The sequence below is a fragment of the Ranitomeya variabilis genome, chromosome 1, assembly GCF_051348905.1.
Source record: "Ranitomeya variabilis isolate aRanVar5 chromosome 1, aRanVar5.hap1, whole genome shotgun sequence".
Taxonomy (NCBI): Eukaryota; Metazoa; Chordata; class Amphibia; order Anura; family Dendrobatidae; genus Ranitomeya; species Ranitomeya variabilis.
Genome location: NC_135232.1, coordinates 586,063,208 through 586,090,131, shown reverse-complemented (window position 1 = coordinate 586,090,131; position 26,924 = coordinate 586,063,208). Strand labels below are relative to the sequence as shown.

General features: G+C 47.3%; 1 protein-coding gene across 2 annotated transcripts in view; it reads left to right on the top strand.

Moving 5' to 3' along the window:
* LOC143769333 (cathepsin K-like) overlaps window positions 1-24,374 on the top strand; it is a 71,130-nt gene extending 46,756 nt beyond the window's left edge. The window contains exons 6-8 of one of the 2 annotated variants that reach the window (XM_077257821.1): window positions 15,519-15,684; window positions 15,867-15,972; window positions 22,543-24,374. In XM_077257821.1, coding sequence (XP_077113936.1) covers window positions 15,519-15,684; window positions 15,867-15,972; window positions 22,543-22,642 — 372 coding nt within the window. In that variant the 3' untranslated portion in view covers window positions 22,643-24,374. The remainder of the gene's footprint in view (window positions 1-15,518; window positions 15,685-15,866; window positions 15,973-22,542) is intronic. The other variant, XM_077257826.1, reaches the window with a different exon arrangement.
* The last annotated feature ends 2,550 nt before the right edge of the window (window positions 24,375-26,924 follow it).

Here is a 26,924-nt window from a genome sequence, read left to right as displayed (position 1 = left end):
CTGCATCTATAGTAAAAAGTTGGTCACACTTGTCAAACATAGTGTTTGACAAGTGTGACCAACCTGTCAGTCAGTTTTCCAAGCGATGCTACAGATCGCTTGGAAAACTTTAGCATTCTGCAAGCTAATTTCGCTTGCAAAATGCTAAAGAAAAAGCGAAAAAAACCGGGGAAAAAACGCAAAAAAAAAATGCGGATTTCTTGCAGAAAATTTCCGGTTTTCTTCAGGAAATTTCTGCAAGAAATCCTGACGTGTGCACACATACCCTAAAGGTCTTATAGAATTCAGATGTTAAGCCATCTGAACCAGGCGATTTTTTTATTGGGCAAGCCCTTCAATCGCCAACTTAACTTCCTTTTCCCTGATCATTTCTGTCAAAACGTCAAGAGAGAGATCTACCCTGGTTCCGGGACTGCTTCAGCCAGGAAAGCAGACATCTCATCCCAAATCAAGATCCCTCTTCCCCAAGGGGTGCAACTAGAAGGATTTGACAACTTCCGGGATCCCTGATCTGGATCGCCTCAGGGACCCTGCAGTGTCGTCCAGTCCTGTAGCTACTTTACTATTCACTGACATCTTGCAGTTTCTGTAAGGGTCAGGCGAGCGGTACTTCCCGTAATCCCTCTCAAAAACCAAAGATGCATGTCTATCGTACGGACACCTCACAAGCAAAGATTTCACTCTGGAGATCTTCTCGCAGCTATCTCCAGTTGAGACAAGATGCTCGAGTTTCCTCTTCAGACCCTGATAAAGGTGGTACCTGCTCAGACTCCTGAGGCTCGAAAGCTGGCAGAAGAATCTCGCCCCCCTTTCCTTGAACATCTCCCACCACTCTGACTTACTACTACAAAGATCCAGTAAGAGTACCTGGCTCTGAAGAAAATCCTCAAAGGACTGTCTTATCTCTGCTTCTTCAAAGAGAGACAAATTGAGCCTCCAAAAGCCTCTTCCCATCCAGAGGGTCTCTGTAACGTTCAGAGAAATCAAAATTAAACAGTGGTCAGAGAACTCCATCTCAACAGACACTGCTGAAGAGACAGCTTCCTCCTTTAAATAAAACCTATCTATTCTGGACCTACAGTTACTTCTATGATAGGTGAACCCCTCGTGGCCTGGGATGTGCTGAATGTGAACATCCACCAGACGAGCCTCACTAGCTATACTATTAAGGGTGACGCTATCATAATTTAGCTTGTCTCTGGAACCTCCTCTATCTAGGGCCTAGTGACAGTATTGAAGTCCCCTCCAAAGACAACCTGCCGACTTGTAAAAACACTTCCATTCCCACTTAGATTGGGTACCATAGATGTTAATGAACTGGAGCTCTTGTCCCTTCACAAGGACATCTATGATCAGGCACCTCCCCATTTCTAACTCAATAACCCGTCGGCATTCCTCCGGTGCAGTAAAAAGGACCGCCACTCCACTATACAGCTCGACCGCAAGAGACCAGTAGGAGGGCCCGAGTCTCAACTCCTTCTTAGCTTTAAACATGTCTGCCATTTTTGGCAGCCTCGTCTCTTGCAAAAAGAAAATGTCAGCTTCAACTCGGCTGAGAAAATCAAAGACTGCATTTGACTTTATGCTGGCGACATTAATGGACACCAGTGTCAACGGAGTGGGTACCGCCATCATTGGTGATTGTGTTAGTTGGCTTTCTTCTTCCCACTCCCTTTATCCTCTGCCTCAGAGGAGGAATCCTTCCACCACTTTAATGACAGAGTTGTCCATTCCCACGTGTTTTTCTTTTAATCTTCCTTGTCTCCGGACTCTGGGCCAGTCCCTCCCTCCAAGGACCTTACATTCCCAGAAGAAGGAGACTCGCCACCCCCTTTAAGCCCCGCCGAAGCCAGAACCTCACCCTCAGCTTCCTCCTCAGAGGAAAAGATGTTCTCAAGGGCTAGGAACCGGTTAGAGAGACCAACCAGAGAGGATTTTTCCTTCCTTAGGTACCTTGGTCAGAGTGAGAGATGATGTTTTATCTCCCTTCTTTCTCTTCTTTCTGGTGCTGAGCTTACGCTTGTCCTCTAGCCACTACCTATTATCCTCATACATACTTTCATAATGGAAGGATTCAGAGGCAGTGGCGCTTTCCTCCCTGTGCATCCTCCTGACCTCCTCATCCAACTCATCATCCCTCGGGGCCTCAGCAGCAAGACTAGCATCCAGGACAGGGGCCGCCCCAGTAGCCAGGGGCTCGCCCAGCTCCCTATCCTGTCTGCGCTTGTCTAGATGCCTCAGCTGGGCAGGTGTCTTTTTATTGCTTTTCCTCCTTGGCCCCTCAGCTCCCTCACCCCTGCTAGTCCCTTCCCCAGCAGAATCATCCTCACAGCTTTCTCCCTCCGGGGTCACGACTGCATTAGCAAAGGAGTGAGGACAACGGCTAAATGGGTGACCTAACTCACACACAGGTGGCACCTAATCTCCACACAAGATGCAGCAAGATGACCGATATCCCACATTTGCACATTTCTGCACAGTGCAGTTTGCACTGAAGTGTGTGGGGTTGCCGCACTTGTGACAGAGCTCCGGTTGCCCCTGGTTGAAGACCAGGATACGATCCCTACCCAGGAAGGCAGACGATGGTATGTGGGTAACTGTACCACCTGAACACGTAAGTTTTACCATAAACGTCCAGGCCCCTGACAAGATACCAAACTCTTCACAATTTTTCTTTGGCATTTCCACCACCTTTCCATACTGGCCAAGCCATGTCATGATGTCATAGCATGAAAGCGACTCGTTACAGGTCATCATGGTCACTTTCTTGACTTGGTTTTCGCGAGACACCGCCTGAACGGCAAAGTCTCGCCAGCCGGGCTCATTTTTTGCCAAATCATAGTTTACCAGAAGTGCTCGAGCCCCTCAGGCCGAACAAAGCTGACATCAAACTCAGATATGGTATAGGGATGTATCAAGGCATAGATCTCAATCGCCTTGAAGCCCATCGTCAGCAGGAGCTCCACAACCTTAGACCTTGGAGGACATGCAGCACTGCCCCTCCACCGAAGACAGACCACATTGCTACGCACACAACCTGGCCCGACTGTTGGAAGGTAACACACTGTATCCCCCCCATTTTGGTCTCGGAAGGCCCTGAGGCCATGCCTCTCTATCCAGAAGGATAGATCAACCTCTCGACCCTCTACCATTAGTGATCTCTCCCCCTTCTTTAGAGCCTCCAGGAGATGCCGCTGCAACATGCCGTCCCCAGAGCCCACAGACGAGGAGGACTCCCTATTTCCCCCGTAGTTGACAGCGGCATAACTACGGACGGGTGCTGTCACTACTGGGGGGGCAACCGGACCAATGACCACATCAACACCAACATTATCACTATTACCCACCTCTATAACCCCCTCAGCCTCCACCAAAACAGCAACCACGTCACTAGACAAAGAATTTTCCTCATTCACACCCAACAGCACAATCACTCCTGCTGGACCAGTGACAACAGGGGCTGACGTTTTGACCTCTGCATCATCAGGCACAAAGGGGCTCCGTCTCCTCCACAGAACTGGAGGCGACTTTACCCCTGGTCTTACATGTGCTCCCCCCCCCCCGCTTCTCAACTAAGTGATCAGCAGCAACAGCATTCAGGGGAACTGAGGCTATTGGAGCTGCCCCCGACACCAGGCCTCTCACTGTCCAACCTCTCGGCTGATGCAACTCCTGCTAAGTTCCCGCTACTACAAGCAGAGAATGAGCTCTGCTCCTCCCTACCATGCTCTGTAATCTTTCCGCGCCTTTGCACCGGATCCACAGCAGAACTCGGGCTTTGCTGGGCTGAGCAACGGGGCTTATACAACGAGCTGACCCTGCCTCTGACTCAGGAGGTACAGGGAGGGGATCATACACATAGCTTACTACTTTCTGCAGCTTTGGCTTGGTAGTCTTCTTTGCCTTTTTCTTTTGGCCTCCAGGTGCCTCCTCTGGTAAGTCATCATCAAGATGGAAGTTCTGAAGGCACACTGGGGACTCCAGGAGCTTTTTCTCCACCATTAGCACCGCTCCCTGGCCGCTGTTATCACTGTTGTCACCCAGAGCCAGCAAAACTGCGCCAAGATGCCAGAGCTTGCTGCACGTGGCCTGCGGGTGATTTTGCAGGCTGCCAGGTGGGGCTTTATGCTGGTAATCATCATCATCATCATCCACCTGGCTATTAGGCTGCAGCCCCATCTGCTTTTGCTATCTGTTATCAGCCATTTATCTGAATCGATCTTCATTCAACAGCTTTTCTTAAATTGGTCCACTTTTCTCTCTAATAAATGCTTTTCTTACTTCTAACGCATTGATTTCAAGTTTAAGTCTCTTTACCTGTGCCTGGAATTGTGTCTTCCTGGGTTTGGAAGCACCTGCAGCTTTAGCATTTGTGCAGCGCAGCTCCTCCCGGAGCCTCCTCAAGGTCTTACTTGCCTCTTCATACGGAGGTGGCTAATGACCTGGGAGGTATAGGTGGACACAGACTCCCGGGGTCTCTGCAGCCCCCAACCTTCCTCAGTGAGGTCAGCCTCACCTCCATGAGCACCCAGATTTCCTCTGGAAGGACCACCATCTTGCACGCTAGCAGGCTTCTCCTCCATGTTGGAAGCCTCTCTGGGTCTATGCAGACCTGGGGGGGGGTTGCGACTCCTGGTGTAGCGTCTCACCCCCGAGTGCTCTGATGTGCAGGCCGGTTGCTGGTTTCTTCTGGTCTCTGCCGACCTGTTCCAGGAAACAGAAACCTGGGACCTGGCTCCTTCACTCATCCCGGGAAACCCACTCCCTGCCTGGGTAGGAGAGAGAGCAGGTCCCCGGGTGGAGAGCTGGTGGTTCTCTGGAGCTCAGGAGCAGACAGCAGAATCAGTGGCGACCACACACACAATTACCTGCCTGAGCAACAGCTGAGCAGAGCTGCACCCACTATTATGCTGGGAGAGTCACTATGCACATAAATTGAAGCAATACTCAGTGACGCTGCTATCATGAAGCAAGTTGAATGCTTTGCCTCAAGCGGCAGAGCATTCCTAAAGACAGGGGGCGGCAGAGCGGCAGCTAGAACATGTGGTGCCGACTCTCCCTGCAATCCCTGCTCTGAGTCTCTAACACTTGCTGACCGTGCAGACAGTCAGTGACTGTCTGTGTCACACAAACAAGCTAATGTGCAGCGTCAGCGTGCCTGGCAGGTGACTCACTGTTACCACCGTGACCCGGCTGAGGTGCAGAGGCGTTGCTCAGTCTCCTGACCTGCTGGCTGCTGTGCTGGGACTTGGAGCAGTAACCGGCAGCGGCAGCAGTAAGTAAAGTAACTATAAAAACATCTTTCGCCACCCCCCCCCCATCCCCCATCCCCCACATGCTGCTGCTGAGCACAGCTCTGTCACTCACTCACGGTGGCCGGCAGCAGTAATAAAGTAAAGGTACCGTCTCACTATACGATTTACCAACGATCACGACCTGCGATACGACCTGGCCGTGATCGTTGGTAAGTTGTTGTGTGGTCGCTGGGGAGCTGTCACACAGACCGCTCTCCAGCGACCAACGATGCCGAGGTTCGCTGGTAACCAGGGTAAACATCGGGTTACTAAGCGCAGGGCCGTGCTTAGTAACCCGATGTTTACCGTGGTTACCAGCGTAAAAGTAAAAAAAAAAAAAAACGTACATACTCACATTCCGGTGTCCGTCAGGTCCCTTGCCGTCTGCTTCCCGCTCTGACTGAGTGCCGCCGTACAGTGAGAGCAGAGTGCAGCAGTGACGTCACCGCTGTGATCTGCTCTCACTTTCCGGCCGGCAGTCAGTCAGAGCGGGAAGCAGACGGCAAGGGACCTGAAGGACACCGAAATGTGAGTATGTACGGTTTTTTTTTTTTTACTTTTACGCTGGTAACCACGGTAAACATCGGGTTACTAAGCGCGGCCCTACGCTTAGTAACCCGATGTTTACCCTGGTTACCAGCGAACGCATCGCTGGATCGCTTTCACACAGACCGATTCAGCGATGTCAGCGGGAGATCCAGCGACGAAAGAAAGTTTCAAACGATCTGCTACGACGTACGATTCTCAGCAGGGTCCCTGATCGCTGCTGCGTGTCAGTCACTGCGAGATCGTAACTATATCGCTAGAACGTCACGAATCGTGCCATCGTAGTGATGAAAATGCCACTGTGTGACGGTACCCTAAGTTAAGTAACTATAAAAACATCATTCGCCCCCCCATCCCCCACTGCTGCTCCTCACCCCCCACATGCTGCTTTTGAGCACAGCTCTGTCACTCACGGTCCACAGCCTGCCGCCATCAGATTATCAGACTCAGAAGTAGATAAGCTACGCTATGTGAACCAGCGGGGCTGTGTGTGGGTGTCTATATATATGTAGGCAGAAGGAATGGGATAGATAGACATGGGATAGTCGAGATAGAAGGAATGGATTTAATTAGAAGGAATGAGATAGATATATCTATTCATATATCTATCTATAGATATATCTATAGATAGCTATATGAATAGATATATCTATCTCATTCCTTCTAAATATCTAATTTCTTCTATCTATCTATCTATGTATCTCATTCCTTCTATCTATCTCATTCCTTCTATCTATATATTTATCTCATTCCTTCCATCTATCAGTCTATCCCATTCCTTCTATCGATCGATCGATCTATCTATCTATCTATCTATCTATCTATCTATCTATCTATCTATCTATCTATCTATCTATCTATCTCATTCCTTCTATCTATCTATAGATCTGTCATCTATCTATCTCATTCCTTCTATCTATAGATCTATCTGTCATCTATCTCATTCCTTCCATCTATCTATTTTCTATCTATATTTATATCTTTCTATTACCTATATGAGCCTTCGCGGGCAGGGTCCTCACTCCTCCTGTACCAGTTGTGACTTGTATTGTTTAAGATTATTGTACTTGTTTTTATTATGTACACCCCTCCTCACATGTAAAGCGCCATGGAATAAATGGCACTATAATAATAAATAATAATAATAATAATAATAATATCTATCTATTATCTATCTATCTGTCTATCTGTCTGTGTGTAATGGAGTGTGGGTTGGACAAATGTAAAAGAGGAGGTTGGACAAGAAATTACATCACAAATCTTTTTTTGTTCAATAATGGATCTTTATTTAGCTTTCAAAACGCATAAAAAAAACATAAAAAAAACGCTTTAAAAGTGACTTTTAAAGCGACTTTAAATTAGGAATATATTTTAGATGTGCCTCAGGTTAGGCGAGTAAATTGTAAACCCGATTTATTTGTACTGATTTTACTACGTGGGGGGGCGCCGTTTTGCAGTTCGCCTCAGGCAGCTGAAACGCTAGGTTCACCCCTGAATACTGCAATACCACACAGAACCTATGGACAGAAGTGGCATTGTTTTTTAAAGAGAACAGCCATATCTTTATGACCAGTTACAAACCCTATAAGTTTTGTTTTCTGTTCAGCCTGACTTATGTTCTCATCCCCCTGCTCATCAGCATTTTCACTTCCTTTGTATTTCTGCTTTTTAGGGGAGGTTTATAATATCATGTGTTGCCCAGAAGTAGACAACCTTTGTAAAAACAATGTATTTACACGTATTCCAAGATGGAGATGTATTACGTGACAATGTCTTCGGCATCACTGTTCTAGTGCCATCACATGCACTTGCAGCGCCCCAGAGTCCTGGTCGTTGCAGTACTGTGGCTCCGCCACTATGGGGAGCTATGGTGCGTCTGATGGCACTGAAGGAGTTCATCTGATCAGGTATCACAGACACCAATACATTTCACAGTCGGGCCTCCGGGGGGAGCTAAGGGTTCTATTCACTAGGCCACTCCCCACCATAGTGGGTAAACTGGGGGTCAGGCAGGAAGTTAGATCAGAAAGCTGACTGGGTTGGAACCAGGCAACACCTTGTGGCAGAGGGTGTTGTAGGGGAAGATACAGTAGGGTCTCTGTCAGGGGTGGGATCCTGACAGAGGCTTGGCAACTTGAACGAACGTAACGGGACCGTGCCTGCTCAGGATAGCGGCGGTGCCCAAGGAAGGATTAGAAGCGAGATAGATTGTGCTGAGTGAGAAACGAGATCACGCAAAAGGAGAAATACCAGTAGGAGTCGTGCTGTAAGATCGAAGCAACATCCTACTGAGGCGCACTACCGGTGGCCGGAACGCCGAGGGAGTATCATAACATTCAGCTTCAAGCAATACTCCAAACAGCGGCAGGACAGTCAGTTTAAGGCGGGCTGTCTACCTTAAATCACCTATGCAGTCTTGGGGGGCAACCTGTGGAGAGGGGCGACTCTAGGGTCCCGGAAGAGCTCCGAGCCTACCCGTCAAACGGGTGCCGTTCCAACCAGAACATCAGGGAGGGACGGAGGATTAGCAGAACATCATCTAATCGAGTTGTGAGGGAACTTAAGAAACAGACACAACAGTTGTGGGGAACTTTCCGTAAGCACACCAGGGAAGGACCACAACACATAGCGCTAGAAGGAAGGCACAGATTTCCACCTGTGAAGAGAACTCTGGAGGTGCCATTGGACCGGCCGGACTTGCGCAGCCTGGTGAACCGTGTTCCGGACTGGGGACCCAGAGATCTTCAGTAAAGAGGTAAAGAGACTGCAACCTGGTGTCCTCGTTATTTACTGCACCGCACCACCACAGCCTCATTACTACAACATCACTACCACCACCATTATCCATCATATCTTTCACTGTGCGCCCCACGGCAGGGTCACGGACTGGGCCTAGCCGCCGTGACAACCCCAGAGCAGAGACTCACAGGCCCGGTACCGGGTACCCCTCGGCCCTGCGGCAGTGGGGGCGCTACAAACTTGGCGTCACGAACAGGATCTACTTAAGCCTGAAGAATCAGGTCATGTGTGCCTTGGAACTGCGATTTGTTGGGCTAGGACTGTATTATGTTGCAAAGACTGCGCTATGACGTTCCCCGCCAAAACCGTCGCCATTATAGTACTATGTGGCGCGCAGGGAACATGGGGCGTGTCATCATGGGCGTGGCTTGGAAGAGCGGCGCGAAGATGGAGCCCACCCCTCACAGATACTACTATGTTCAGAAAATATGCCCATCAAGGAGAAGGGCCCGCCTCCTAGTGTGGGTTGGTGGAGGAGAGAAAGGCCGTCCTCCGGACGGGGAGGAGCAAGAGCCTCTGGATGCCACGAGGCAGAATCCGATTGGCAGCATGGAGCGCGGAAGTCACCCCGGAGGGGGAGAGAAGACCCGTACCAGGCCCCACCAATGGGAGCCGACGGAGTTCGTACCAGGCTGCGCTAATCAGGAGATCCTCGGGGCAGAGGTGGAGGAGCTGTGCCGGCAGTTCTGGAGTCTTTGTCAGCGAGCAACCATCCCGAGCGAGGAGCCACAGCCGCACCAGGCATCGATCCCGCAGCCGACCACAGAGGAGAACGGCACCGGAGATGCGGCGGAAGCAGGTAACGGCGCCAACCCGGGCGTGGCAATTGAAGAGCCCCTGTTGGTGGACGTAGACTCGCCCCCACCACGACCACCCGGACGGGTGTGTAGCCGCATCGAGTGCGAGAGGCCCTGGGAGACCCTGCAGACAGCCGATAGCCCCCTGCGACCCATCAAGCAGCCCCCGCAGCTCCAGGGAGAATGGGTAACCTTCAAGTGGACCCGCGCGGCCACCACCAACCTGATGGGGTTTCCCGGGGACGCCCAGGAGGAAGGGGAGAGTATTGAGGTCATCCGCCAGAGGGAATACCGCCAGCAGCTGCGCCAGCAAGAAGAGGAGTGGGCCCGCAAGAAGGAGCTCCGGCGTCAGGCTGAGCGGGAGAAGGACCTCCAAATCAAAGCCCAGGTCAGGCAGGCTGCTGAGGAGAACTGGGGCCCGCAGCGCTATGGCGTGATCAGCACCTTCCGGCTGCAGGGAGGTTGGGGCTTAATTAAGGAGCCCGGTCTTGCCTTGGAGGTGTTTGTCAACCGGCGGGATGTAGAGGCGCACCTCATTGAGGGACACCCAGGCCGGGATCTCTACCCAGGAGACCGAGTTCAGTACACTCGCCACTGGGGAGATAAGGGGTGGTATGCCCTGCACGTGCGCAGATACAAGCCAGAAGTGACAGTACCATCCTCCGATGATTCACTGAGACCAGCGGTCATTGCCCCAATCTCCCTATGTGCCAAGTGTTTACGGACCATCACTCCGAGGAGAACCGTGAGTACCCAGACCCCAATCCGGGGTGCAGACGCCCTTTATGTGGTGGCAGGAGGAGGGCGGTGCTCACGGAAGCCACCCCCAGACTTGGAAGAATGAACCTCGATACACTGAGCAATGTAAATAGTTGTTGTTTTACTGTTTTGCTAAACCCGTCCAGGGTTAACTATTAAAGGGATCCTTCTGTTGACCCGGGATCCCTATTGTTTGTTTTTGTTTGTTTTTCCAAAGTTTTTGCACAAGTTTCTAGTTGAAAAGAACTGCTGAAATCATGAACAGTGCATGATGCGAACTTTTTGTACATAGTTTGCACCTTATTAAAGGTGCTCCCTACTGGTTTTACTTCAAAAAGAACTCTTTGTGAAGATACCACACTGGAACCTTTGCTGAGTACGGACTGGTAGCTTGAGAAGATATGCTACCTCATAGAGACTTGTTCCCCTCTTAAAGGGGATGTTCATTTGTTGCATGTAAATGGTGATATTGCTTTAAGACAGCTGGCAATAATGTTTGATGAAAGAAAGTGATGATAATGTTTATATGAGTAAGTTATATGTATTTAACTAGTTAATTGTGAAGAAATGTTGATGATGTTCTCCGAAAGAAAGCGAAAGATAGAAGAAGGATGCAGTGGGCCCGTAGGGGTAGACGTGGTGTCCAGCATGCATGATAGTGAGGAAGATAATGAGAAGGCTTAATGTTTAAAAGAAAATGTTTTGATAATGTTGATAGATAATTAGGATAGAAGGTAAACCCTGAGTCCTCATAGGAGTCATGTAGAGATGGCTCAGTGCTCTTAAACTGAAAGTAATGTTATGCTCTATACTGTGTATAGTAGTTGAAAAGGCAGTAGGCCCCGGCTGAACGGGGCGGTCCTGCATAGAAAGGAGAGGCAGTAGGTCTGGTGCCGTTAGGACAGGCGGTCCTGCAGATTTTAAGAAGGAGAATGAAAAAGTTAAATTGCCTTATAATGTGATTATAAGAAGGTCTTTAGTGGATTCCGAGTGTATGTCCTTTGTTGTGAATCCGCTTTTGGGCTCCCCTGGTGGTTGCTGGTGGTACTGGTGACTTGTGTGTCTTTGCTGTCTCAGTTCACCTGCTCCCATCAGTGTTTGGGAGTTTCCTATTTAGCCTTGCTCTCCAGTCATTTCCTTGCCGGTCATCATTGTAACCAGAGCCTTCGGTTGCATGTTCCTGCTACTAGTCTGCTGATCAGCTAAGTGGACTTTGTCCTTTTGTTTTGTATCTTTTGTCCAGTTTGCAGTTTTGTTATTCTCTGTAGCTGGAAGCTCTTGTGGGCTGAAATTGACACTCCTGTGTCATGAGTTGACACAGGAGTCTTAAAGTAATTTCAGGATGGTTTTTTGATAGGGTTTTCAGTTGACCGTGAAGTCCTCTTTTGTATCCTTCTGCTATCTAGTAAGTGGACCTCTCTTTGCTAAATCTACCTTCATACTGTGTATGTCTTTTCCTCTAAACTCACCGTCATTACATGTGGGGGGCTGCTATCATCTTTTGGGGTATTTCCCTAGAGGTAAGCCAGGTCTGTTCCTTCCTCTACCAGGGGTAGTTAGTCCTCCGGCTGGCGCGTGGCATCTAGGGTTAATCAGGTATGCTCCCTGGCTACTATTAGTTGTGTGGTAGATTTAGCTCACGGTCAGCTCGAGATTCCATCACCCAGAGCTCGTCCGTTATCTTTGTGTTTTGATGTTTCCCTGCCATTGGGAATCATGACAGTCCTTAAAGGCAATGTTAAATTATTGTTCAACAATTTTGCACTTAGTAGAATACCCGGTTGGGTAAGAAAAGTTAATTATAGCATGTTGCTAAGATATTTAACCATGTTTGTAACGTTCAAGTGTCCTTACCTCCCATAAAGGGAAGCCTGTTTAAATATGCTTATTGTTATTGCACTCAACAAAACTGTATGTCTTTTTGCTAACTTGTATTGTTGTTTTCTTCTCAGTCCCGGAGTACTGTGTTTAACCAGGGGGGAGTGCAGCGCCCCAGAGATCTGGTCGTTGCAGTACTGTGGCTCCGCCACTATGGGGAGCTATGGTGCGTCTGATGGCACTGAAGGAGTTCATCTGATCAGGTATCACAGACACCAATACATTTCACAGTCGGGCCTCCGGGGGGAGCTAAGGGTTCTATTCACTAGGCCACTCCCCACCATAGTGGGTAAACTGGGGGTCAGGCAGGAAGTTAGATCAGAAAGCTGACTGGGTTGGAACCAGGCAACACCTTGTGGCAGAGGGTGTTGTAGGGGAAGATACAGTAGGGTCTCTGTCAGGGGTGGGATCCTGACAGAGGCTTGGCAACTTGAACGAACGTAACGGGACCGTGCCTGCTCAGGATAGCGGCGGTGCCCAAGGAAGGATTAGAAGCGAGATAGATTGTGCTGAGTGAGAAACGAGATCACGCAAAAGGAGAAATACCAGTAGGAGTCGTGCTGTAAGATCGAAGCAACATCCTACTGAGGCGCACTACCGGTGGCCGGAATGCCGAGGGAGTATCATAACATTCAGCTTCAAGCAATACTCCAAACAGCGGCAGGACAGTCAGTTTAAGGCGGGCTGTCTACCTTAAATCACCTATGCAGTCTTGGGGGGCAACCTGTGGAGAGGGGCGACTCTAGGGTCCCGGAAGAGCTCCGAGGATACCCGTCAAACGGGTGCCGTTCCAACCAGAACATCAGGGAGGGACGGAGGATTAGCAGAACATCATCTAATCGAGTTGTGAGGGAACTTAAGAAACAGACACAACAGTTGTGGGGGACTTTCCGTAAGCACAGCAGGGAAGGACCACAACACATAGCGCTAGAAGGAAGGCACAGATTTCCACCTGTGAAGAGAACTCTGGAGGTGCCATTGGACCGGCCGGACTTGCGCAGCCTGGTGAACCGTGTTCCGGACTGGGGACCCAGAGATCTTCAGTAAAGAGGTAAAGAGACTGCAACCTGGTGTCCTCGTTATTTACTGCACCGCACCACCACAGCCTCATTACTACAACATCACTACCACCACCATTATCCATCATATCTTTCACTGTGCGCCCCATGGCAGGGTCACGGACTGGGCCTAGCCGCCGTGACAACCCCAGAGCAGAGACTCACAGGCCCGGTACCGGGTACCCCTCGGCCCTGCGGCAGTGGGGGCGCTACAAACTCTTTTGTGCAGCTCTTTCGTACAGCTCTCTTTCATGCAGCTCTTTCGTGCTGCTCTCTTCTGTACTGCTCTCCTTCGTGCAGGTCTTTTCATACAGGTGTCTTTCATACAGGTGTCTTTCATACAGGTCTCTTTCATGCAGCTCTCTTTCCTGCAGCTCTCTTTCCTGCAGCTCTCTTTCGTACTGCTCTCTTTTGTGCAGTTCTCTTTTGTACAGCTCTCTTTCATACTGCTCTCTTTCATACTGTTCCCTTTCATACTTCTCTCTTTCATACTGCTCTCTTTCGTGCAGGTCTCTTTCATACAGCTCTCTTTCGTACTGCTCTTTCGTACTGCTCTCTTCTGTACTTCTCTCTTTCGTACAGGTCTCTTTCGTGCAGGTCTCTTTCATACAGCTCTCTTTCATACTGCTCTCTTTCGTACTGCTCTCTTCTGTACTTCTCTCTTTCATACAGGTCTCTTTTGTGCAGGTCTCTTTCATACTGCTCTCTTTCATACAGCTCTTTTTGTGCAGCTCTCTTTCGTACTGCTCTCTTTCTGGATCTCTGTGAGGTGTATGCTCACAATCATTACTTGTTTTAAGATCTCACTCAACTGAGGCCTTCTCATTCCCGACAGTCACACTGGGCCCTCGGCTACCTGTACAAAGGTGGTCCTCTGTCTCTTTTTCTGTCTCCTAACAGCATTAGGCTGCCTATCTAAGGGCATGTGCACACGTTGCGGATTTGGCTGCGGATCCACAGCATATTTGACACTGCAGATTTGCAGCAGGTTTCCATGCTGTGTACAGTACCATGTAAACATATGGAAAACCAAATCCGCAGTGCACATGCTGCAGAAAATACCGCTCGGAAACTCTGCGGTTTATTTTCCACAGCATGTCAATTCTGCAGCGTTTTACACCTGCGCCATAATTGGAATCCGCATAAAAACCACGGTAAATCCACGGTAAGTTCGCAGGTAATCCACAGGTAAAATGCAGTGTGTTTTACCTGTGGATTTGTCAGAATCTGCGTGGAAAAATCCGCACACTAATCCGCAACGTGGGCACATACTCTAACTCTCCTCTTCGAGGCCACCACTGCCCATCTTCTAGTTGTCGGACCTTGACTCTAGTAAGTAATTCTTTATATGGGACTACTCCATGCTGGGGACTGCAGCCTGCTTCTTCATACTGTCCTACACTGCAGACATGCAAACATCCTTCCGTACCCAAGAGTACGGTGAGGACCATGACGTGTCTGCCTTCTCCTGGCAAGAAAACTCATTTTCCTATGTCTCATGAGTCACAGCTCTGTGCCTCAACAAGTCATGCACTCCACTCCAGGAGATCCCATGGTTAAATCATTGTTACCACACTCACAGTGAGGATTCCGCACCATTTTGAAAAGTCTTATCCATGTTAGTGTAAGGGACGATACCGGATATCTGCATCAACCACCTGCAGTCATTCTGCATTGGCCAAACTGGCCCCCAGTAGACCAGAATTAGAAACCTGGTCCATGGGCTGGCTGAGCACTAAAAAGCCATAAGACATAAGCACCGTGTTGTGTAGTACGTAGTGATGAGCGAATATACTCGTTGCTTGGGTTTTTCTTGCCTCAGCTGCATGATTTACAGCTACAAGCCAGGCTGAGTACATGTGGGGGTTGCCTGGTTGCTAGGGAATCTCCACATGTAATCAAGCTGTCTACTAGCCACAAATCATGCATCTGCGGCAAGGAAAACTAAATCTCTGAGCAGTCACAAATACTTGGAGACCACCCGAGCTGTGCTCAGGAAAACCCGAGCAATGAGTATACTCGCTCATCACTAGTAGTAGGAAATAGTCCTGAATTTGCTGGGATCGTCCTGTATTTTTGCAGGAGTCTGACTTGAAGCTCATGAGCTAAAAAATCTCCAACAGGACCTTCAACGGGTCTTCTCATATGGGGAAAAAGAGGCCTGTAGTGCCCCCCTAAGCTCCAGGAAACACGTATGAATGCAACCCCTGCACCCACAGTGGGTATGCCCCTAAATCTTGCCAAAAAGGGGCAGGTTTTATCCAATGTCCACCTAAAAGTGAGAGTTCATAAAGTGGGACATCCCAATTTTTACCAATCAAGATGTTGGCATAGGTGAATCTCACGATAGTGATGTCAAATTTTTCATCTCCCTTTTTGTATCGTAGGATCAGCCCTGTAACTACACTACAGCTGGCAAAGCCGCCAAGTGCAAGTCTTACAAGGAAGTGCAAGAAGGAAGCGAGAAGGCACTGAAGAAGGCGGTGGGCACCGTCGGGCCCGTGTCAGTAGGCATCGATGCCACTCTATCTACCTTCCAATTTTACAGTCAAGGTAAGACTCATTTTGAAAAGCACCAATGTAGAGATCGATCCAGCTAATAGGGATTCTTTAAAGAATTGCTGCCTGTGAAAAAAATATGTTAATGAACTATCATTAAGTAAAAAACTGTATCTTTAGAGTCACCTTTATTTTCAGACTCGTAAAACTTATTTTTCTCTTCTTCTTACATCCAGGTGTATACTATGATGAGAATTGTGATGCAGAAAACATAAACCATGCTGTGCTCATTGTTGGATATGGAGTGCAGAAAAAAGCCAAATATTGGATAGTAAAGAACAGGTACAGCATGCTGGGGGCATTTAGCCTTAAAGGGGCGGCTGAAATGCCACCATGTCAACTATATTTTATTTTCTTAATTCAGCTTCTCTTTCTTTTCTTAATATAAGTTTCTAGGAATTATTAGAGCACTATTTTTCAGACACATGGCTTCAAATTCTTTGCATTGATATAGATTTAAAGGGAATCTGTCACCTAATTTTGGGCCTATAAACTGCCGCCTCCGATGTAACCTGAAAGATAAAAAAACAGCTTACGGTATATTATACTCACCCAGGGGCGGTCCGGTCCGATGGGCGTCTCAGGTCCGGTCCGGGGCCTCCCATCTTCATACGATGACGTCCTCTGCTTGTCTTCCTGCCACGGCTCCTGTGCAGGCATACTGATTTGCCCTGTTAAGGGGAGCGTAAATTACTGCAGTGCGCAGGCACCGGGCCTCTCTGACCTTTCCCGGCGCCTGCGCATTGCAGTACTTTGCTCTGCCCTCAACAGGACACAGAATTACGCCTGCCCAGGAGCCGCGACAGGAAGCAAAGAAGAGGACTTCATCCTATGAAGATGAGGGGTGCTGAACCCGGACCTGCGATGCCCATCGGACCTGACCGCCCCTCGGTGAGTATAATCTAACTTGCTTTTCTTATCTTTCAGGTTACATCGGGGGGCTTATCTACAGCATTACAGAATGCTGTAGATAAGCCCCTCTTGGCGGGGCCGCAGTTTATAATAATAATAATAATAATCTTTATTTATATAGCGCCAACATATTCCGCAGCGCTTTACAGTTTAACAGTTTCAAACAACAATCATAGGTAACAATGTTAGCAATACAATAATAAAGCAAAATAAGACGACCCTGCTCGTGAGAGCTTACAATCTACAATGAGGTGGGGGAGATACAAAGTACAGGTGTATATTTACAATGATGTATTTACAATGATGGTCCAGCCATCTTCAGGGGGTGGGGGATAGATGGAGATAGTGAATGGGCTACACACACACACAAACATAAAATGACCTTGATTAGTTAATGTGGTAGGCAGCTCTGAACAAATATGTTTTGAGGGAGCGCCTAAAACTATGCAAGTTGTGGATGGTCCTAATATCTTGTGGTAGAGCATTCCAGAGAATTGGCGCAGCACGGGAGAAGTCTTGGAGTCGGGAGTGGGAGGTACGGATTAATGCCGAGGTTAGTCGAACGTTATTTGCAGAGCGCAGTGGTCGGCTAGGCCGATAGACAGAAATGAGGGGGGAGATGTATGGGGGTGCCGCACTGTGGAGAGCTTTGTGGGTGAGAACAAGTACTTTGAATTGTATCCTGTAATGAATGGGCAGCCAGTGTGACGACTGGCGAAGAGCGGACGCGTTTGAGTAACGATTAGCCAGATGGACGACCCTGGCTGCTGCATTAAGGATGGACTGGAGAGGGGAAAGTTGAGTGAGGGGAAGGCCAATTAATAAAGCATTGCAGTAGTCCAGGCGGAGTGGATCAGGGCGACAGTGAGGGTTTTTGTTGTCTCCATGGTAAGAAAAGGGCGGATTCTAGACATGTTCTTTAGGTGTAAGCGGCACGAGCGGGCAACAGATTGTATATGGGATGTGAAGGAGAGATCGGAGTCAAACAAAACACCCAGACAGCGCGCCTGCTGCCGGGGTGTTATTGTGGTGCCACCCATGAAGAGGGAAATGTCAGATTTAGGGAGGTTAGTAGATGGCGGGAGCAGAAGTAGTTCAGTTTTGGAGAGGTTGAGTTTCAGATAGAGAGCGGACATGATGTTGGAGACTGCGGACCGACAGTCAGTGGAGTTCTGTAGTACAGCGGAGGTAAGGCCAGGGGATGACGTGTATAGTTGTGTGTCATCAGCATAAAGATGGTACTGAAAGCCAAATCTGCTGATGGTCTGTCCAATTGGGGCCGTGTAGAGGGAGAAGAGAAGGGGGCCAAGGATTTATAGGCCCAAAATTAGGTGACAGAACATGATAACTACCTGCACCGGACACTAGGGGGAGTTTAGTTCAAGATATTTGGTCATAAGCAGTAAGGGTCTATGCTCCCTCTAGAGGTGGCTGCAGTACAGCAGAATTTTATGTTTTAGCTCTCATCTATTCAGAAAAATTTGATTATTTTAGAAAACTAAATGTTGTAATATACTTTACAGATGTAATTGGAGGTATAAAGTTTACCACCGATTAGTGCTCCCATCAGCCGATGCCTGTTGCCACTCATAATAGCGAGAGTAGGAATGGCTGAGGGGAGAATTCATCAGCCACTCCTGCTTTGTAAATAAATAATAAAAAAAAAACCTGCTTGGGTTCCCCTGTATTTTTGATAACCAGCCAGGCAAAACTCACAGCTGGGTGCTGCAACCCTCAGTGGTCAGCTTCAGCAAGGCTGATTATGAAGATCAGAGGGGTCCCCATTCCGATTTGTTAAATTATTTAAATAAATAGTTAAAAAAAACAGCGTGGGGTCCCCTCCATTTTGACAACCAGCCTTGTTAAAGCAGAAAGCTGGGGGCTGGTATTCTCAGGCTGATAAGGGGAAATGGATATTGACCCCCCAGCCTAAAAATAGCTGCCCGCAGCCACCCAGAAAAGGCACATCTATTAGATGTGGCAATTCTGGTGCTTTGCCCAGATCTTACCACTTGCCCTGTAGCGGTGGCAAGTGGGGTTCATATTTGTGGGGTTGATGTCACTTTTGTATTGTCAGGGGACATCAAGCTCACAGCTCAGTAATGGAGAGGAGTCTGTAAGACACCTATCCGTTAATAATCCTATAGTTATTTGGTAAATAAAGACACAGCCAGAATAAAGTCTTTTATTTGAAATAAAACAAACCACACTTTTCTATTTTTATTTAAAAATAACAAACACAGTTATACTCACCTAAACACCTAATTCCACTGAATCCCTTGTCTCCTGTAATAAAACAAAAATAAAAAACAACAATATCCCTCATCGTTGTTCTGTCCCACGCTGTAATCCATGTCTGGGGATAATTAGTTTTCAACCTGGACGGTGCCAAGATGCGACCATCCAGGCTGAGAATCACTGAGCTGATGCAAGTGAATCATTAGTGACCGGCAGTGACGTCATCGAGCTTACCGCAGGTCACTGAAGCTGCATTCCCAGCCGGGCCAATGAACTGTAGTCACCTCGATGAGATACCCACCGAGTGCAGAGGCGAGTTCACCGCAGTTCTCCTGGAGAATTTCACTGCAGTGAATATGAGCTGCGGTAAACTCGCCTCTGCACCGTGAGACTTTTCTCATGCTACTAGTTGGGATCTCACTGAGGTCACCGCAGTTCAGCCCAGCTGGCAACGCAGCCTCAGTGACTGGAGGTAACCTCGATGACGTCACTGCCGGTCACTAATGCTTCACTCGCATCAGCTCATTTCTCAGTAGTTCTCAGCTTGGGCAGTCGCATCTTGGCACTGTCCAGGTTGAAAATTATTTCTCACCCAGGCATGGATTACAGCTTGGGACAGAACAACTGAGAGGTGAGGGATGTTGTTGTATTTTTATTTTAGTTTTATTACAGGAGAATGAGGGCTTTGGTGGAATAGACATTAGGTGAGTATAACTGTGTTTGTTATTTTTAAATAAAAATGGAGAACTGGGTTTTGTTTTATTTCTAATAAAGGACTTTATTCTGGCTGTGTCTTTATTTACCATATAACTATAGGATTAGTAATGGATAGGTGTCTTATACCTATATAGACGCTTCTTCATTACTAATTCTACTCCATTTTTTTGCAAATTGTCTCTTCATAGAGGAAGAGGACTAGAACTCTAGTGCCACCTATTGGAAGTAGCAATCCTAACAGTCAATGTCGACCCTTTAGTGACTTAGGATAATAGCCAAACCAGATCTCAATTTGCAGACACTGTGTTTCGGGGTACTGCCCCTCGTAAGTGCAGAGTGGAGATCTGGTTTGGCTGAAAGAGAGGCGTCTGACCGGGATCCAAGAAGTATTGTTTCTCCTTGCAGAGAGTGACATGTTAAGCATGTCGAGATGAGGAGACTTAAAGCCGCAATGCTCCTCTGGGAAATATGCAAATTGTCTCTTCAGAGAGGAAGAGGACTAGTGCCACCTATTGGAAGTAGCAATCCTAGAGTTCTAGTCCTCTTCCTCTCTGAAGAGACAATTTGCACATTTCCCAGAGGAGCATTGCGGCTTTAAGTCTCCTCATCTCGACATGCTTAACATGTCACTCTCCGCAAGGAGAAACGATACTTCTTTAATCCATTTTTTTTTAATTATTTATTTAACTAATTAAAAAAAACAGCATTGGAAGCCATCTATTCTTGAAACCAACCTTGCTGAAGCTGACAGCTGAGGGTTGCAGCCCCCAGCTGTGAGTTTCGCCTAGCTGGTTAGCAAATATTCAGGGGAACCCAAGCCGGGTTTTATTTTTAATTATTTATTTACAGCGCAGGAGCCGGCTGATGAATACTCCCATTAACCTCTCCTGCTCTCGCTGTTATTATTGGCAGCAGGCGTTGGCTGATGGGTGCAATAGTCTCATCAGCTGACAAGAGTGACTGGAGGTATGGAGGTAAATTTTATACCTCCACAGTTGACAGCGTGGGAACCACAGCTGTCTGACTGGTGGTAATGATTTTACCGCTGATCAGAAGCAGTGTTTGTCGAGCTGTCATGTTCATGACAACACTGCAAACACCCGGTGTTCGGTAACCCGAACAATAACATGGACTTCCTTGTGAAGTCCGTGTTCGGTGTCCGTGTCCTAACAGTAGGCGTTAGGTACAGACGCCGAACTTTACTGTTCGGATTCACCCATCTCTACTTATATAATTATAGTTCAGCTTTTACAAACTTATTAAATTTTGTAATATGCATCATTACTTTATTTTGCCTCCTTCACTCCCAAACATTAAGCTTCAGAGCTGTTAAAATGCCCAGTTCATGGTCTTTTAGATGCTGCTTTACTCTGCTGCTCACCAGAGATCCATAAACTATAGTCCCTAAAGACTGTATGTGGGACTAGCCCATTCTCAGTTAGGGGAAGGAGCACAGAGAGTCTTCGACAAAGAAAGTCCCTTACACATATGCAGCGCCCCAGAGTCCTGGTTGTTGCAGTAATGTTGTTCTTCCACCAGGGGGAGCAATATTACGTCTGAAGGCAATAAAGGAGATCTTCTGTCCAGGTATCACATCCACACACACTTTACACTCCAGCCACCAGGGGGAGCAAAGGTTCTATCTACTAGGCCACTCCTCACAGTTAGGTAAAACTGGTAGTTGGAGGGAAAGTTAGGGAGTTCCTGGCTGGAGACTGAGAGAGAAAGGTCTCCAGACCGAGCTCGCTGGAGCGAGGTCCAGTCAGATCCAGACTGTGGTCTGAGGAGGACGAGGGTCCACGGAGCTGCGCCTGCCCCACATGCAGCAGCATCCAAAGAAAGAGACATTGAAAGGAAGTGTATTGCAATGAGTGAGAAACGAAGGCATAGCAAAAGGAGAGGAAACCAGAAGGAGTTCTGTCCTGTGAGAGGCTGCCTCCTGAAGCGCAGGAATACCGGTGGCCAGAATACCGAGGGAGTAAGGATCTCTATGCTTTACTTCAGAGACTGGCAGGACAGTCAATTCCAAGTTGGCTGCCCGACCTTTATACACAGGAGACACGGTGGCAACTTGTGGGGGCCGGGGCGTCTCTAGGGTCCCTATAAAAAGCCTCAGGCCATCAGTCATACGTGTTTTGTTCTATCTGGCCACGGGGAACAGTGAGAGGAGTAATAACAGTGAGGACCTCATTAGAGCTTATGCAAGTGGGAACCTACTATGTTACTGTGCGCATAGGAAGGCTATTGAATTCCACCTGGATAAGGAGACTCTGAATTTGCCTTCAGACCGGCCGGACTCTGCCTGCCCTGTGATCCGGTTCCCTGGACTGTGGACACTGAAGCCCTCAGTAAAGGTAAAGAGACTGCAACCTTGTGTCCTCGTTATTCACTGCGCCTCACACCATCCATCATCTACACCTCTGGGAAGCCCTGGGGATACACTTCACCTGTGGGAAGGTATACCATCAAGCTGCCATAATATTACCCCAGCGGACCCCTAAGCAGCATCGGTCACTCTGACCGAATACCACAGGTGGCGTCACGAACACTTCTCCTTTAAAGACCTTTCCCAAAACCATAAAAACTCCTTTCTTTATTGGACGTCCCTCAAAGGGCCACTGACCGGGTCGGGCCACCATGACATCCCCCGAACCGAAGGACCCGGTGCCGAGTACCCCATTGCCCTTGCGTGGGGGCGCTCCACATACTGTTTGAACTTAGTATAGATTCCTGCTGAGCAGCAGATGAAAACAGCATCTAAAGGAGCATGACTTGGGCATTGAAACAGCTATGCAGCTTAATGTTTTGGAGTGACTGAGGCAAAATAAAGTAATGATGTATTTTATAAAATTGAATAATTTTGTAAAACCTTATCAATAATTATATTAAAAAAATTTCTTTTGGAGTTTTAGAAAATGTTAGCTATTTCAATTTCTAGCCATAGTTTATTTTTCTATCTGATTATGTTGTTTCTTTTCTTTACAGTTGGGGTGATACCTGGGGTGATAAAGGCTACATCTTAATGGCCAAAGATAGAAGCAATGCCTGTGGCATTGCCAACCTTGCCAGCTATCCTCTCATGTAACCTGTCTTGGGAACAGATGACGCAGAGATTTGAGCCACCACCTATCTTATAACCCTGCCGAGTTTACATACAGTAACTGATTGCATTCCACTTGTGGGACTATTGCACACAAACACTTTTTTGTTTTGCTTTTTTAATCTCGTCCAGAAATACAGTATATGTTTTCATTTAGTTCATTGAGTGGTCAGCGGTGGGAGATAGGATAAGGACTCAAATTAAAAAATTATGGTTATATATCATCCTGATCTTGCAGGGGTAATCCTAACTTGATGTGGAATTTGGAAAGCCTACAGGTACAACTCATTACCAAGCATACAAGAACATGACTAGTCACCACCAGCCTTCCTTGCCTTAGGTTTGGTCTTGCCAGACTGAACAGATTGTGGGAGAGTTTCCTTGAACCCTACTAAAGTTGAGTCTTACCATTACTCGTACGGTCCCACATACACCCAGGAAGAATTACTACCAGCCTTGCTTGCCTTAGGTTTGGTCTAGCCAGACTGGACAGATTGCGGGACAGTTTTCTTGAACCCTACCAAAGTTCAGTCTTACTTTTACTCGCAAGTGTCCACATACACCCAGGAAGAATTACCACCAGCCTTCCTTGCCTTAGGTTAAGTCTTGCCAGACTGGATACATTGTGGGACAGTTTTCTTGAACCCTACTCAAGTTAACCCTTAACAATACTCGTATTAGCCAAAATTCACCTGGGAAGATGTACCACTAGGCTTCCTTTTTTAGATTTAGTCTTGCCACACTGCACACACTGGTTACCATCGTAAATGTAAAAAAAAACAAAACAGTGCATACTTACATTCCGGTGTCCGTCAGGTCCCTCGCCGTCTGCTTCCCGCACTGACTGTGAGTGCCGGCCGGAAAGCAGGGCACAGCGGTGACGTCACCGCTGTGCTCTGCTTTTACTTTACGGCCGGCACTCACAGCCAGTGCAGGAAGCAGACGGCGAGGGACCTGACGGTCACCGGAATGTGAGTATGTACTGTTTTTTTTTTTTTACATTTACGATGGTATCCAGGGTAAACATCGGGTTACTAAGCGCGGCCCTGCGCTTAGTAACCCGATGTTTACCCTGGTTACCCGGGGACTTCGGCATCGTTGGTCGCTGGAGAGCTGTCTGTGTGACAGCTCCCCAGCGACCACACAACGACTTACCAACGATCACGGCCAGGTCGTATCGCTGGTCGTGATCGTTGGTAAATCGTTTAGTGTAACGGTACCCTAAAGTTGGTTGAGTGCTTACCAGGGAAGATGCCTAACTTTGTCTAAACTCCTGATCCTAGTAAGAGATGTCATGTATGTATGGTCAACAGGAGCAATGATAAGAATGTTCATATCTCTACTAAAACTAATGATACAAACTGGTCAAGCCATGTGGGAGGGTTGTCCCGACAGCCAGTAACAAAACCCATTTGATATTCCAGATTCTAATCCCATAAGATAGTGAAAACTGGACCACCTACATCTGAGGAAACATCTTGGATCCTACATAATAGACATAATATCAAACATTCTGCCTCAGAAAATCCAAATTTAGCTTTACGTCAAATCTGACCACCAGATTTTTATATGTATTCTAATATGTGGCTAGAGTCTGGTGCTCTTGGATTTGTATTCTGTATTCCTAATGAAAGTCTCAGATTCTGTTTTTCTACTTTAAAATGTGAGTTTGATTTTTTTTACTTTTACACTGATTAATAAAAAAACCTGTAAAATATTTTGACGATTTCTGTGATTATTTTAGATTGCGACATGTACATACAGGGAGGAAAATAAGTACTTGATACACTGCCGATTTTGCAAGTTTTCCCACCTACAAAGAATGAAGAGGTCTGTTATTTTTAATCGTAGGTACACTTCACCTGTGAGAGACACATAAATATATAAAATCCAGAAAATCGCGTTGTAGGATTTTTACATAATTAATTTGTGTTTTATAAACAGAACTTAATATTTAAGCAAAAGAGGGGAGAAGCCAGCGCTGCTTATGGTCAGAACGCAATACATAAAGTGCACAAGCACATATTGATTTCTAACTGTATTTCAAAATAAGACATTTGGCAAACAATTGATCAATTCTTTGAGCCACCCCGCCACGTCAAGGCATTCTCATAATGGGGCAGTCTTACTCTACGATTTTTATATTCTCTGTCCAATAAAGGCCTCCTAAATGTATTAAAAGCAAGGCCACATTAAATGCAAGCTGTACCTGAAGTGCTTCTGAATCACTCCCATGGCGCCAGAAAGGGCAAATGCAGATAAAGGTTGACCAGGTCTGGACATAGACATTTCAGGTCCAACCTCCACACTGCCCAACCAGCACCACAGATAAAGGGTGAGACAGGCTGAGACACAGGTGCACTATTAAACAGAGCCTAGGGCAGGGCTGCTGTATGTGTGTACAGCAGCCTATCAATCACAGTGAAGACAGAAATAATTGATCAATTGTTTGCTAAGTGTCTCATTTTGAAATACAGTTTGAAATCAATATGTGCATGTGCACTTTATGTATTGCGTTCTGACCATAAGCAGCGCTGGCCTCTCCCCTTTTTTATTTTGAACTTAATATTTGGTACAGAAACCTTTGTTTGCAATTACAGACGTTTCCTGTAGTTCTTTACCTAGTTTGCACATAGTGCAGCAGTGATTTTGGCCCACGCCTCCATACAGATCTTCTCCAGATCTTTCAGGTCTTTGGGCTGTCGCTGGGCAACATTGAGTTTCAGCTCCCTCCAAAGATTTTCTATTGGGTTCAGGTCTGGAGACTGGCTAGGCCACTCCACAACCATGAAACGCTTCTTACGGGGCCACTATTAAGTGGCCCTTGCTATGGGTTTCATGTAATTGTCATGCTTGAAGACCCAGCCACGACCCATCTTCAATGTCCTTTTTGGGGGAAGGAGGTTGTTGACCAAAATCTCGCGATTCTTGACCCCATCCATTCTCCCTTCAATACGGTACAGTCTTCCGGTCTCCTATTCAGAAAAGCAGCCCAACGTATGATGTTTCCCCCACGATGCTTCACAGTTGAGACGGTGTTCTTGGGGTTCGACTCATCCTTATTTCTCCAAACACGACGAGTGGAGTTGATACCAAAAATGTCTAATGTGGTCTCATCTGACCATATGACCTTCTCCCATGCCTCCTCTGGATCATCCAGATGGTCATTAGTGAATTTCAAACAGGCTTGGACATGTGCTGGTGTGAGCAGGGGGACCTTGCGTGCCAGCAGGATTTTAATCCATGGCGACGTAGTGTGTTACTAACAGTAATGTTTGAGGCTGTGGTCCCAGCTCTCTTCAGGTCACTGACCAGGTCCTCTCGTGTAGTACTGGGCTGATTGCTGACCTTTCTCAGAATCATCCTTACCGCATGAGGTAAGATCCTGCATGCAGCCCCAGATTGAGGAAGATTGACAGTCATCTTGTGTTTCTTCCATTTCTAATAATTTTGTCAACAGTTGTTGCCTTCTCACCAAGCTGCTTGCCTATTGTCCTGTAGCCCATCCCAGCCTTGTGCAGGCCTACAATTTTGTCCCTGGTGTCCTTCGGCCTTTGGTCTTGACCATGGTGGAGAGGTTAGAGCAGGACCGGGACTGGCATTTGAAGTTACACAGGCCCACTTGTCACATGGTGACTGTATAATCTCTTTGTACACTTGTAGGCAGGGCCGGTTTTAGGCAAAGTGGGGCCCTGCACCTCAGCAAAGTTTATAATGGGGCCCCAAATGCTAACATATTGCACGTCACACAAAAGCATTTTGGTTGTATTTACATGCGCTGATCTCAGGCCGCTAAATGAGTTTGATCGACAATACTGAAGTTGTTCAACACTTGTTTCCCCGCCTCTTTCCACCTGCTGAGGAATAATGACGGGACAGAACGATCACTAATATATCACTAACAGAGCACTCTACAGTTTACGCTGGCGATGTGCTGCTGAGAACAATGATTTTTGTTCCAGCAAAAACAATCTGAATATGCAGCATTTTACTTGTTTAGTAAAATACACCCCATAGTCCTCCATATATTATAATGTGCACCACAGTCCTCCATATAGTATAATACACTCCCTATAGTCCTCCATATATTAAAATACACTGCTCAGTCCTCCATATAAAATAATGCACTCCTCATAGTGCTCAATACAGTATAATGCACCGCCATAGTCATCCATGTAGTACATTTCACTTCCCATAGTATAATGCACCCCATAGTTCTTCATATAGTATAATGTATTCCCCATAGTCCTCGATACAGTATAATGCA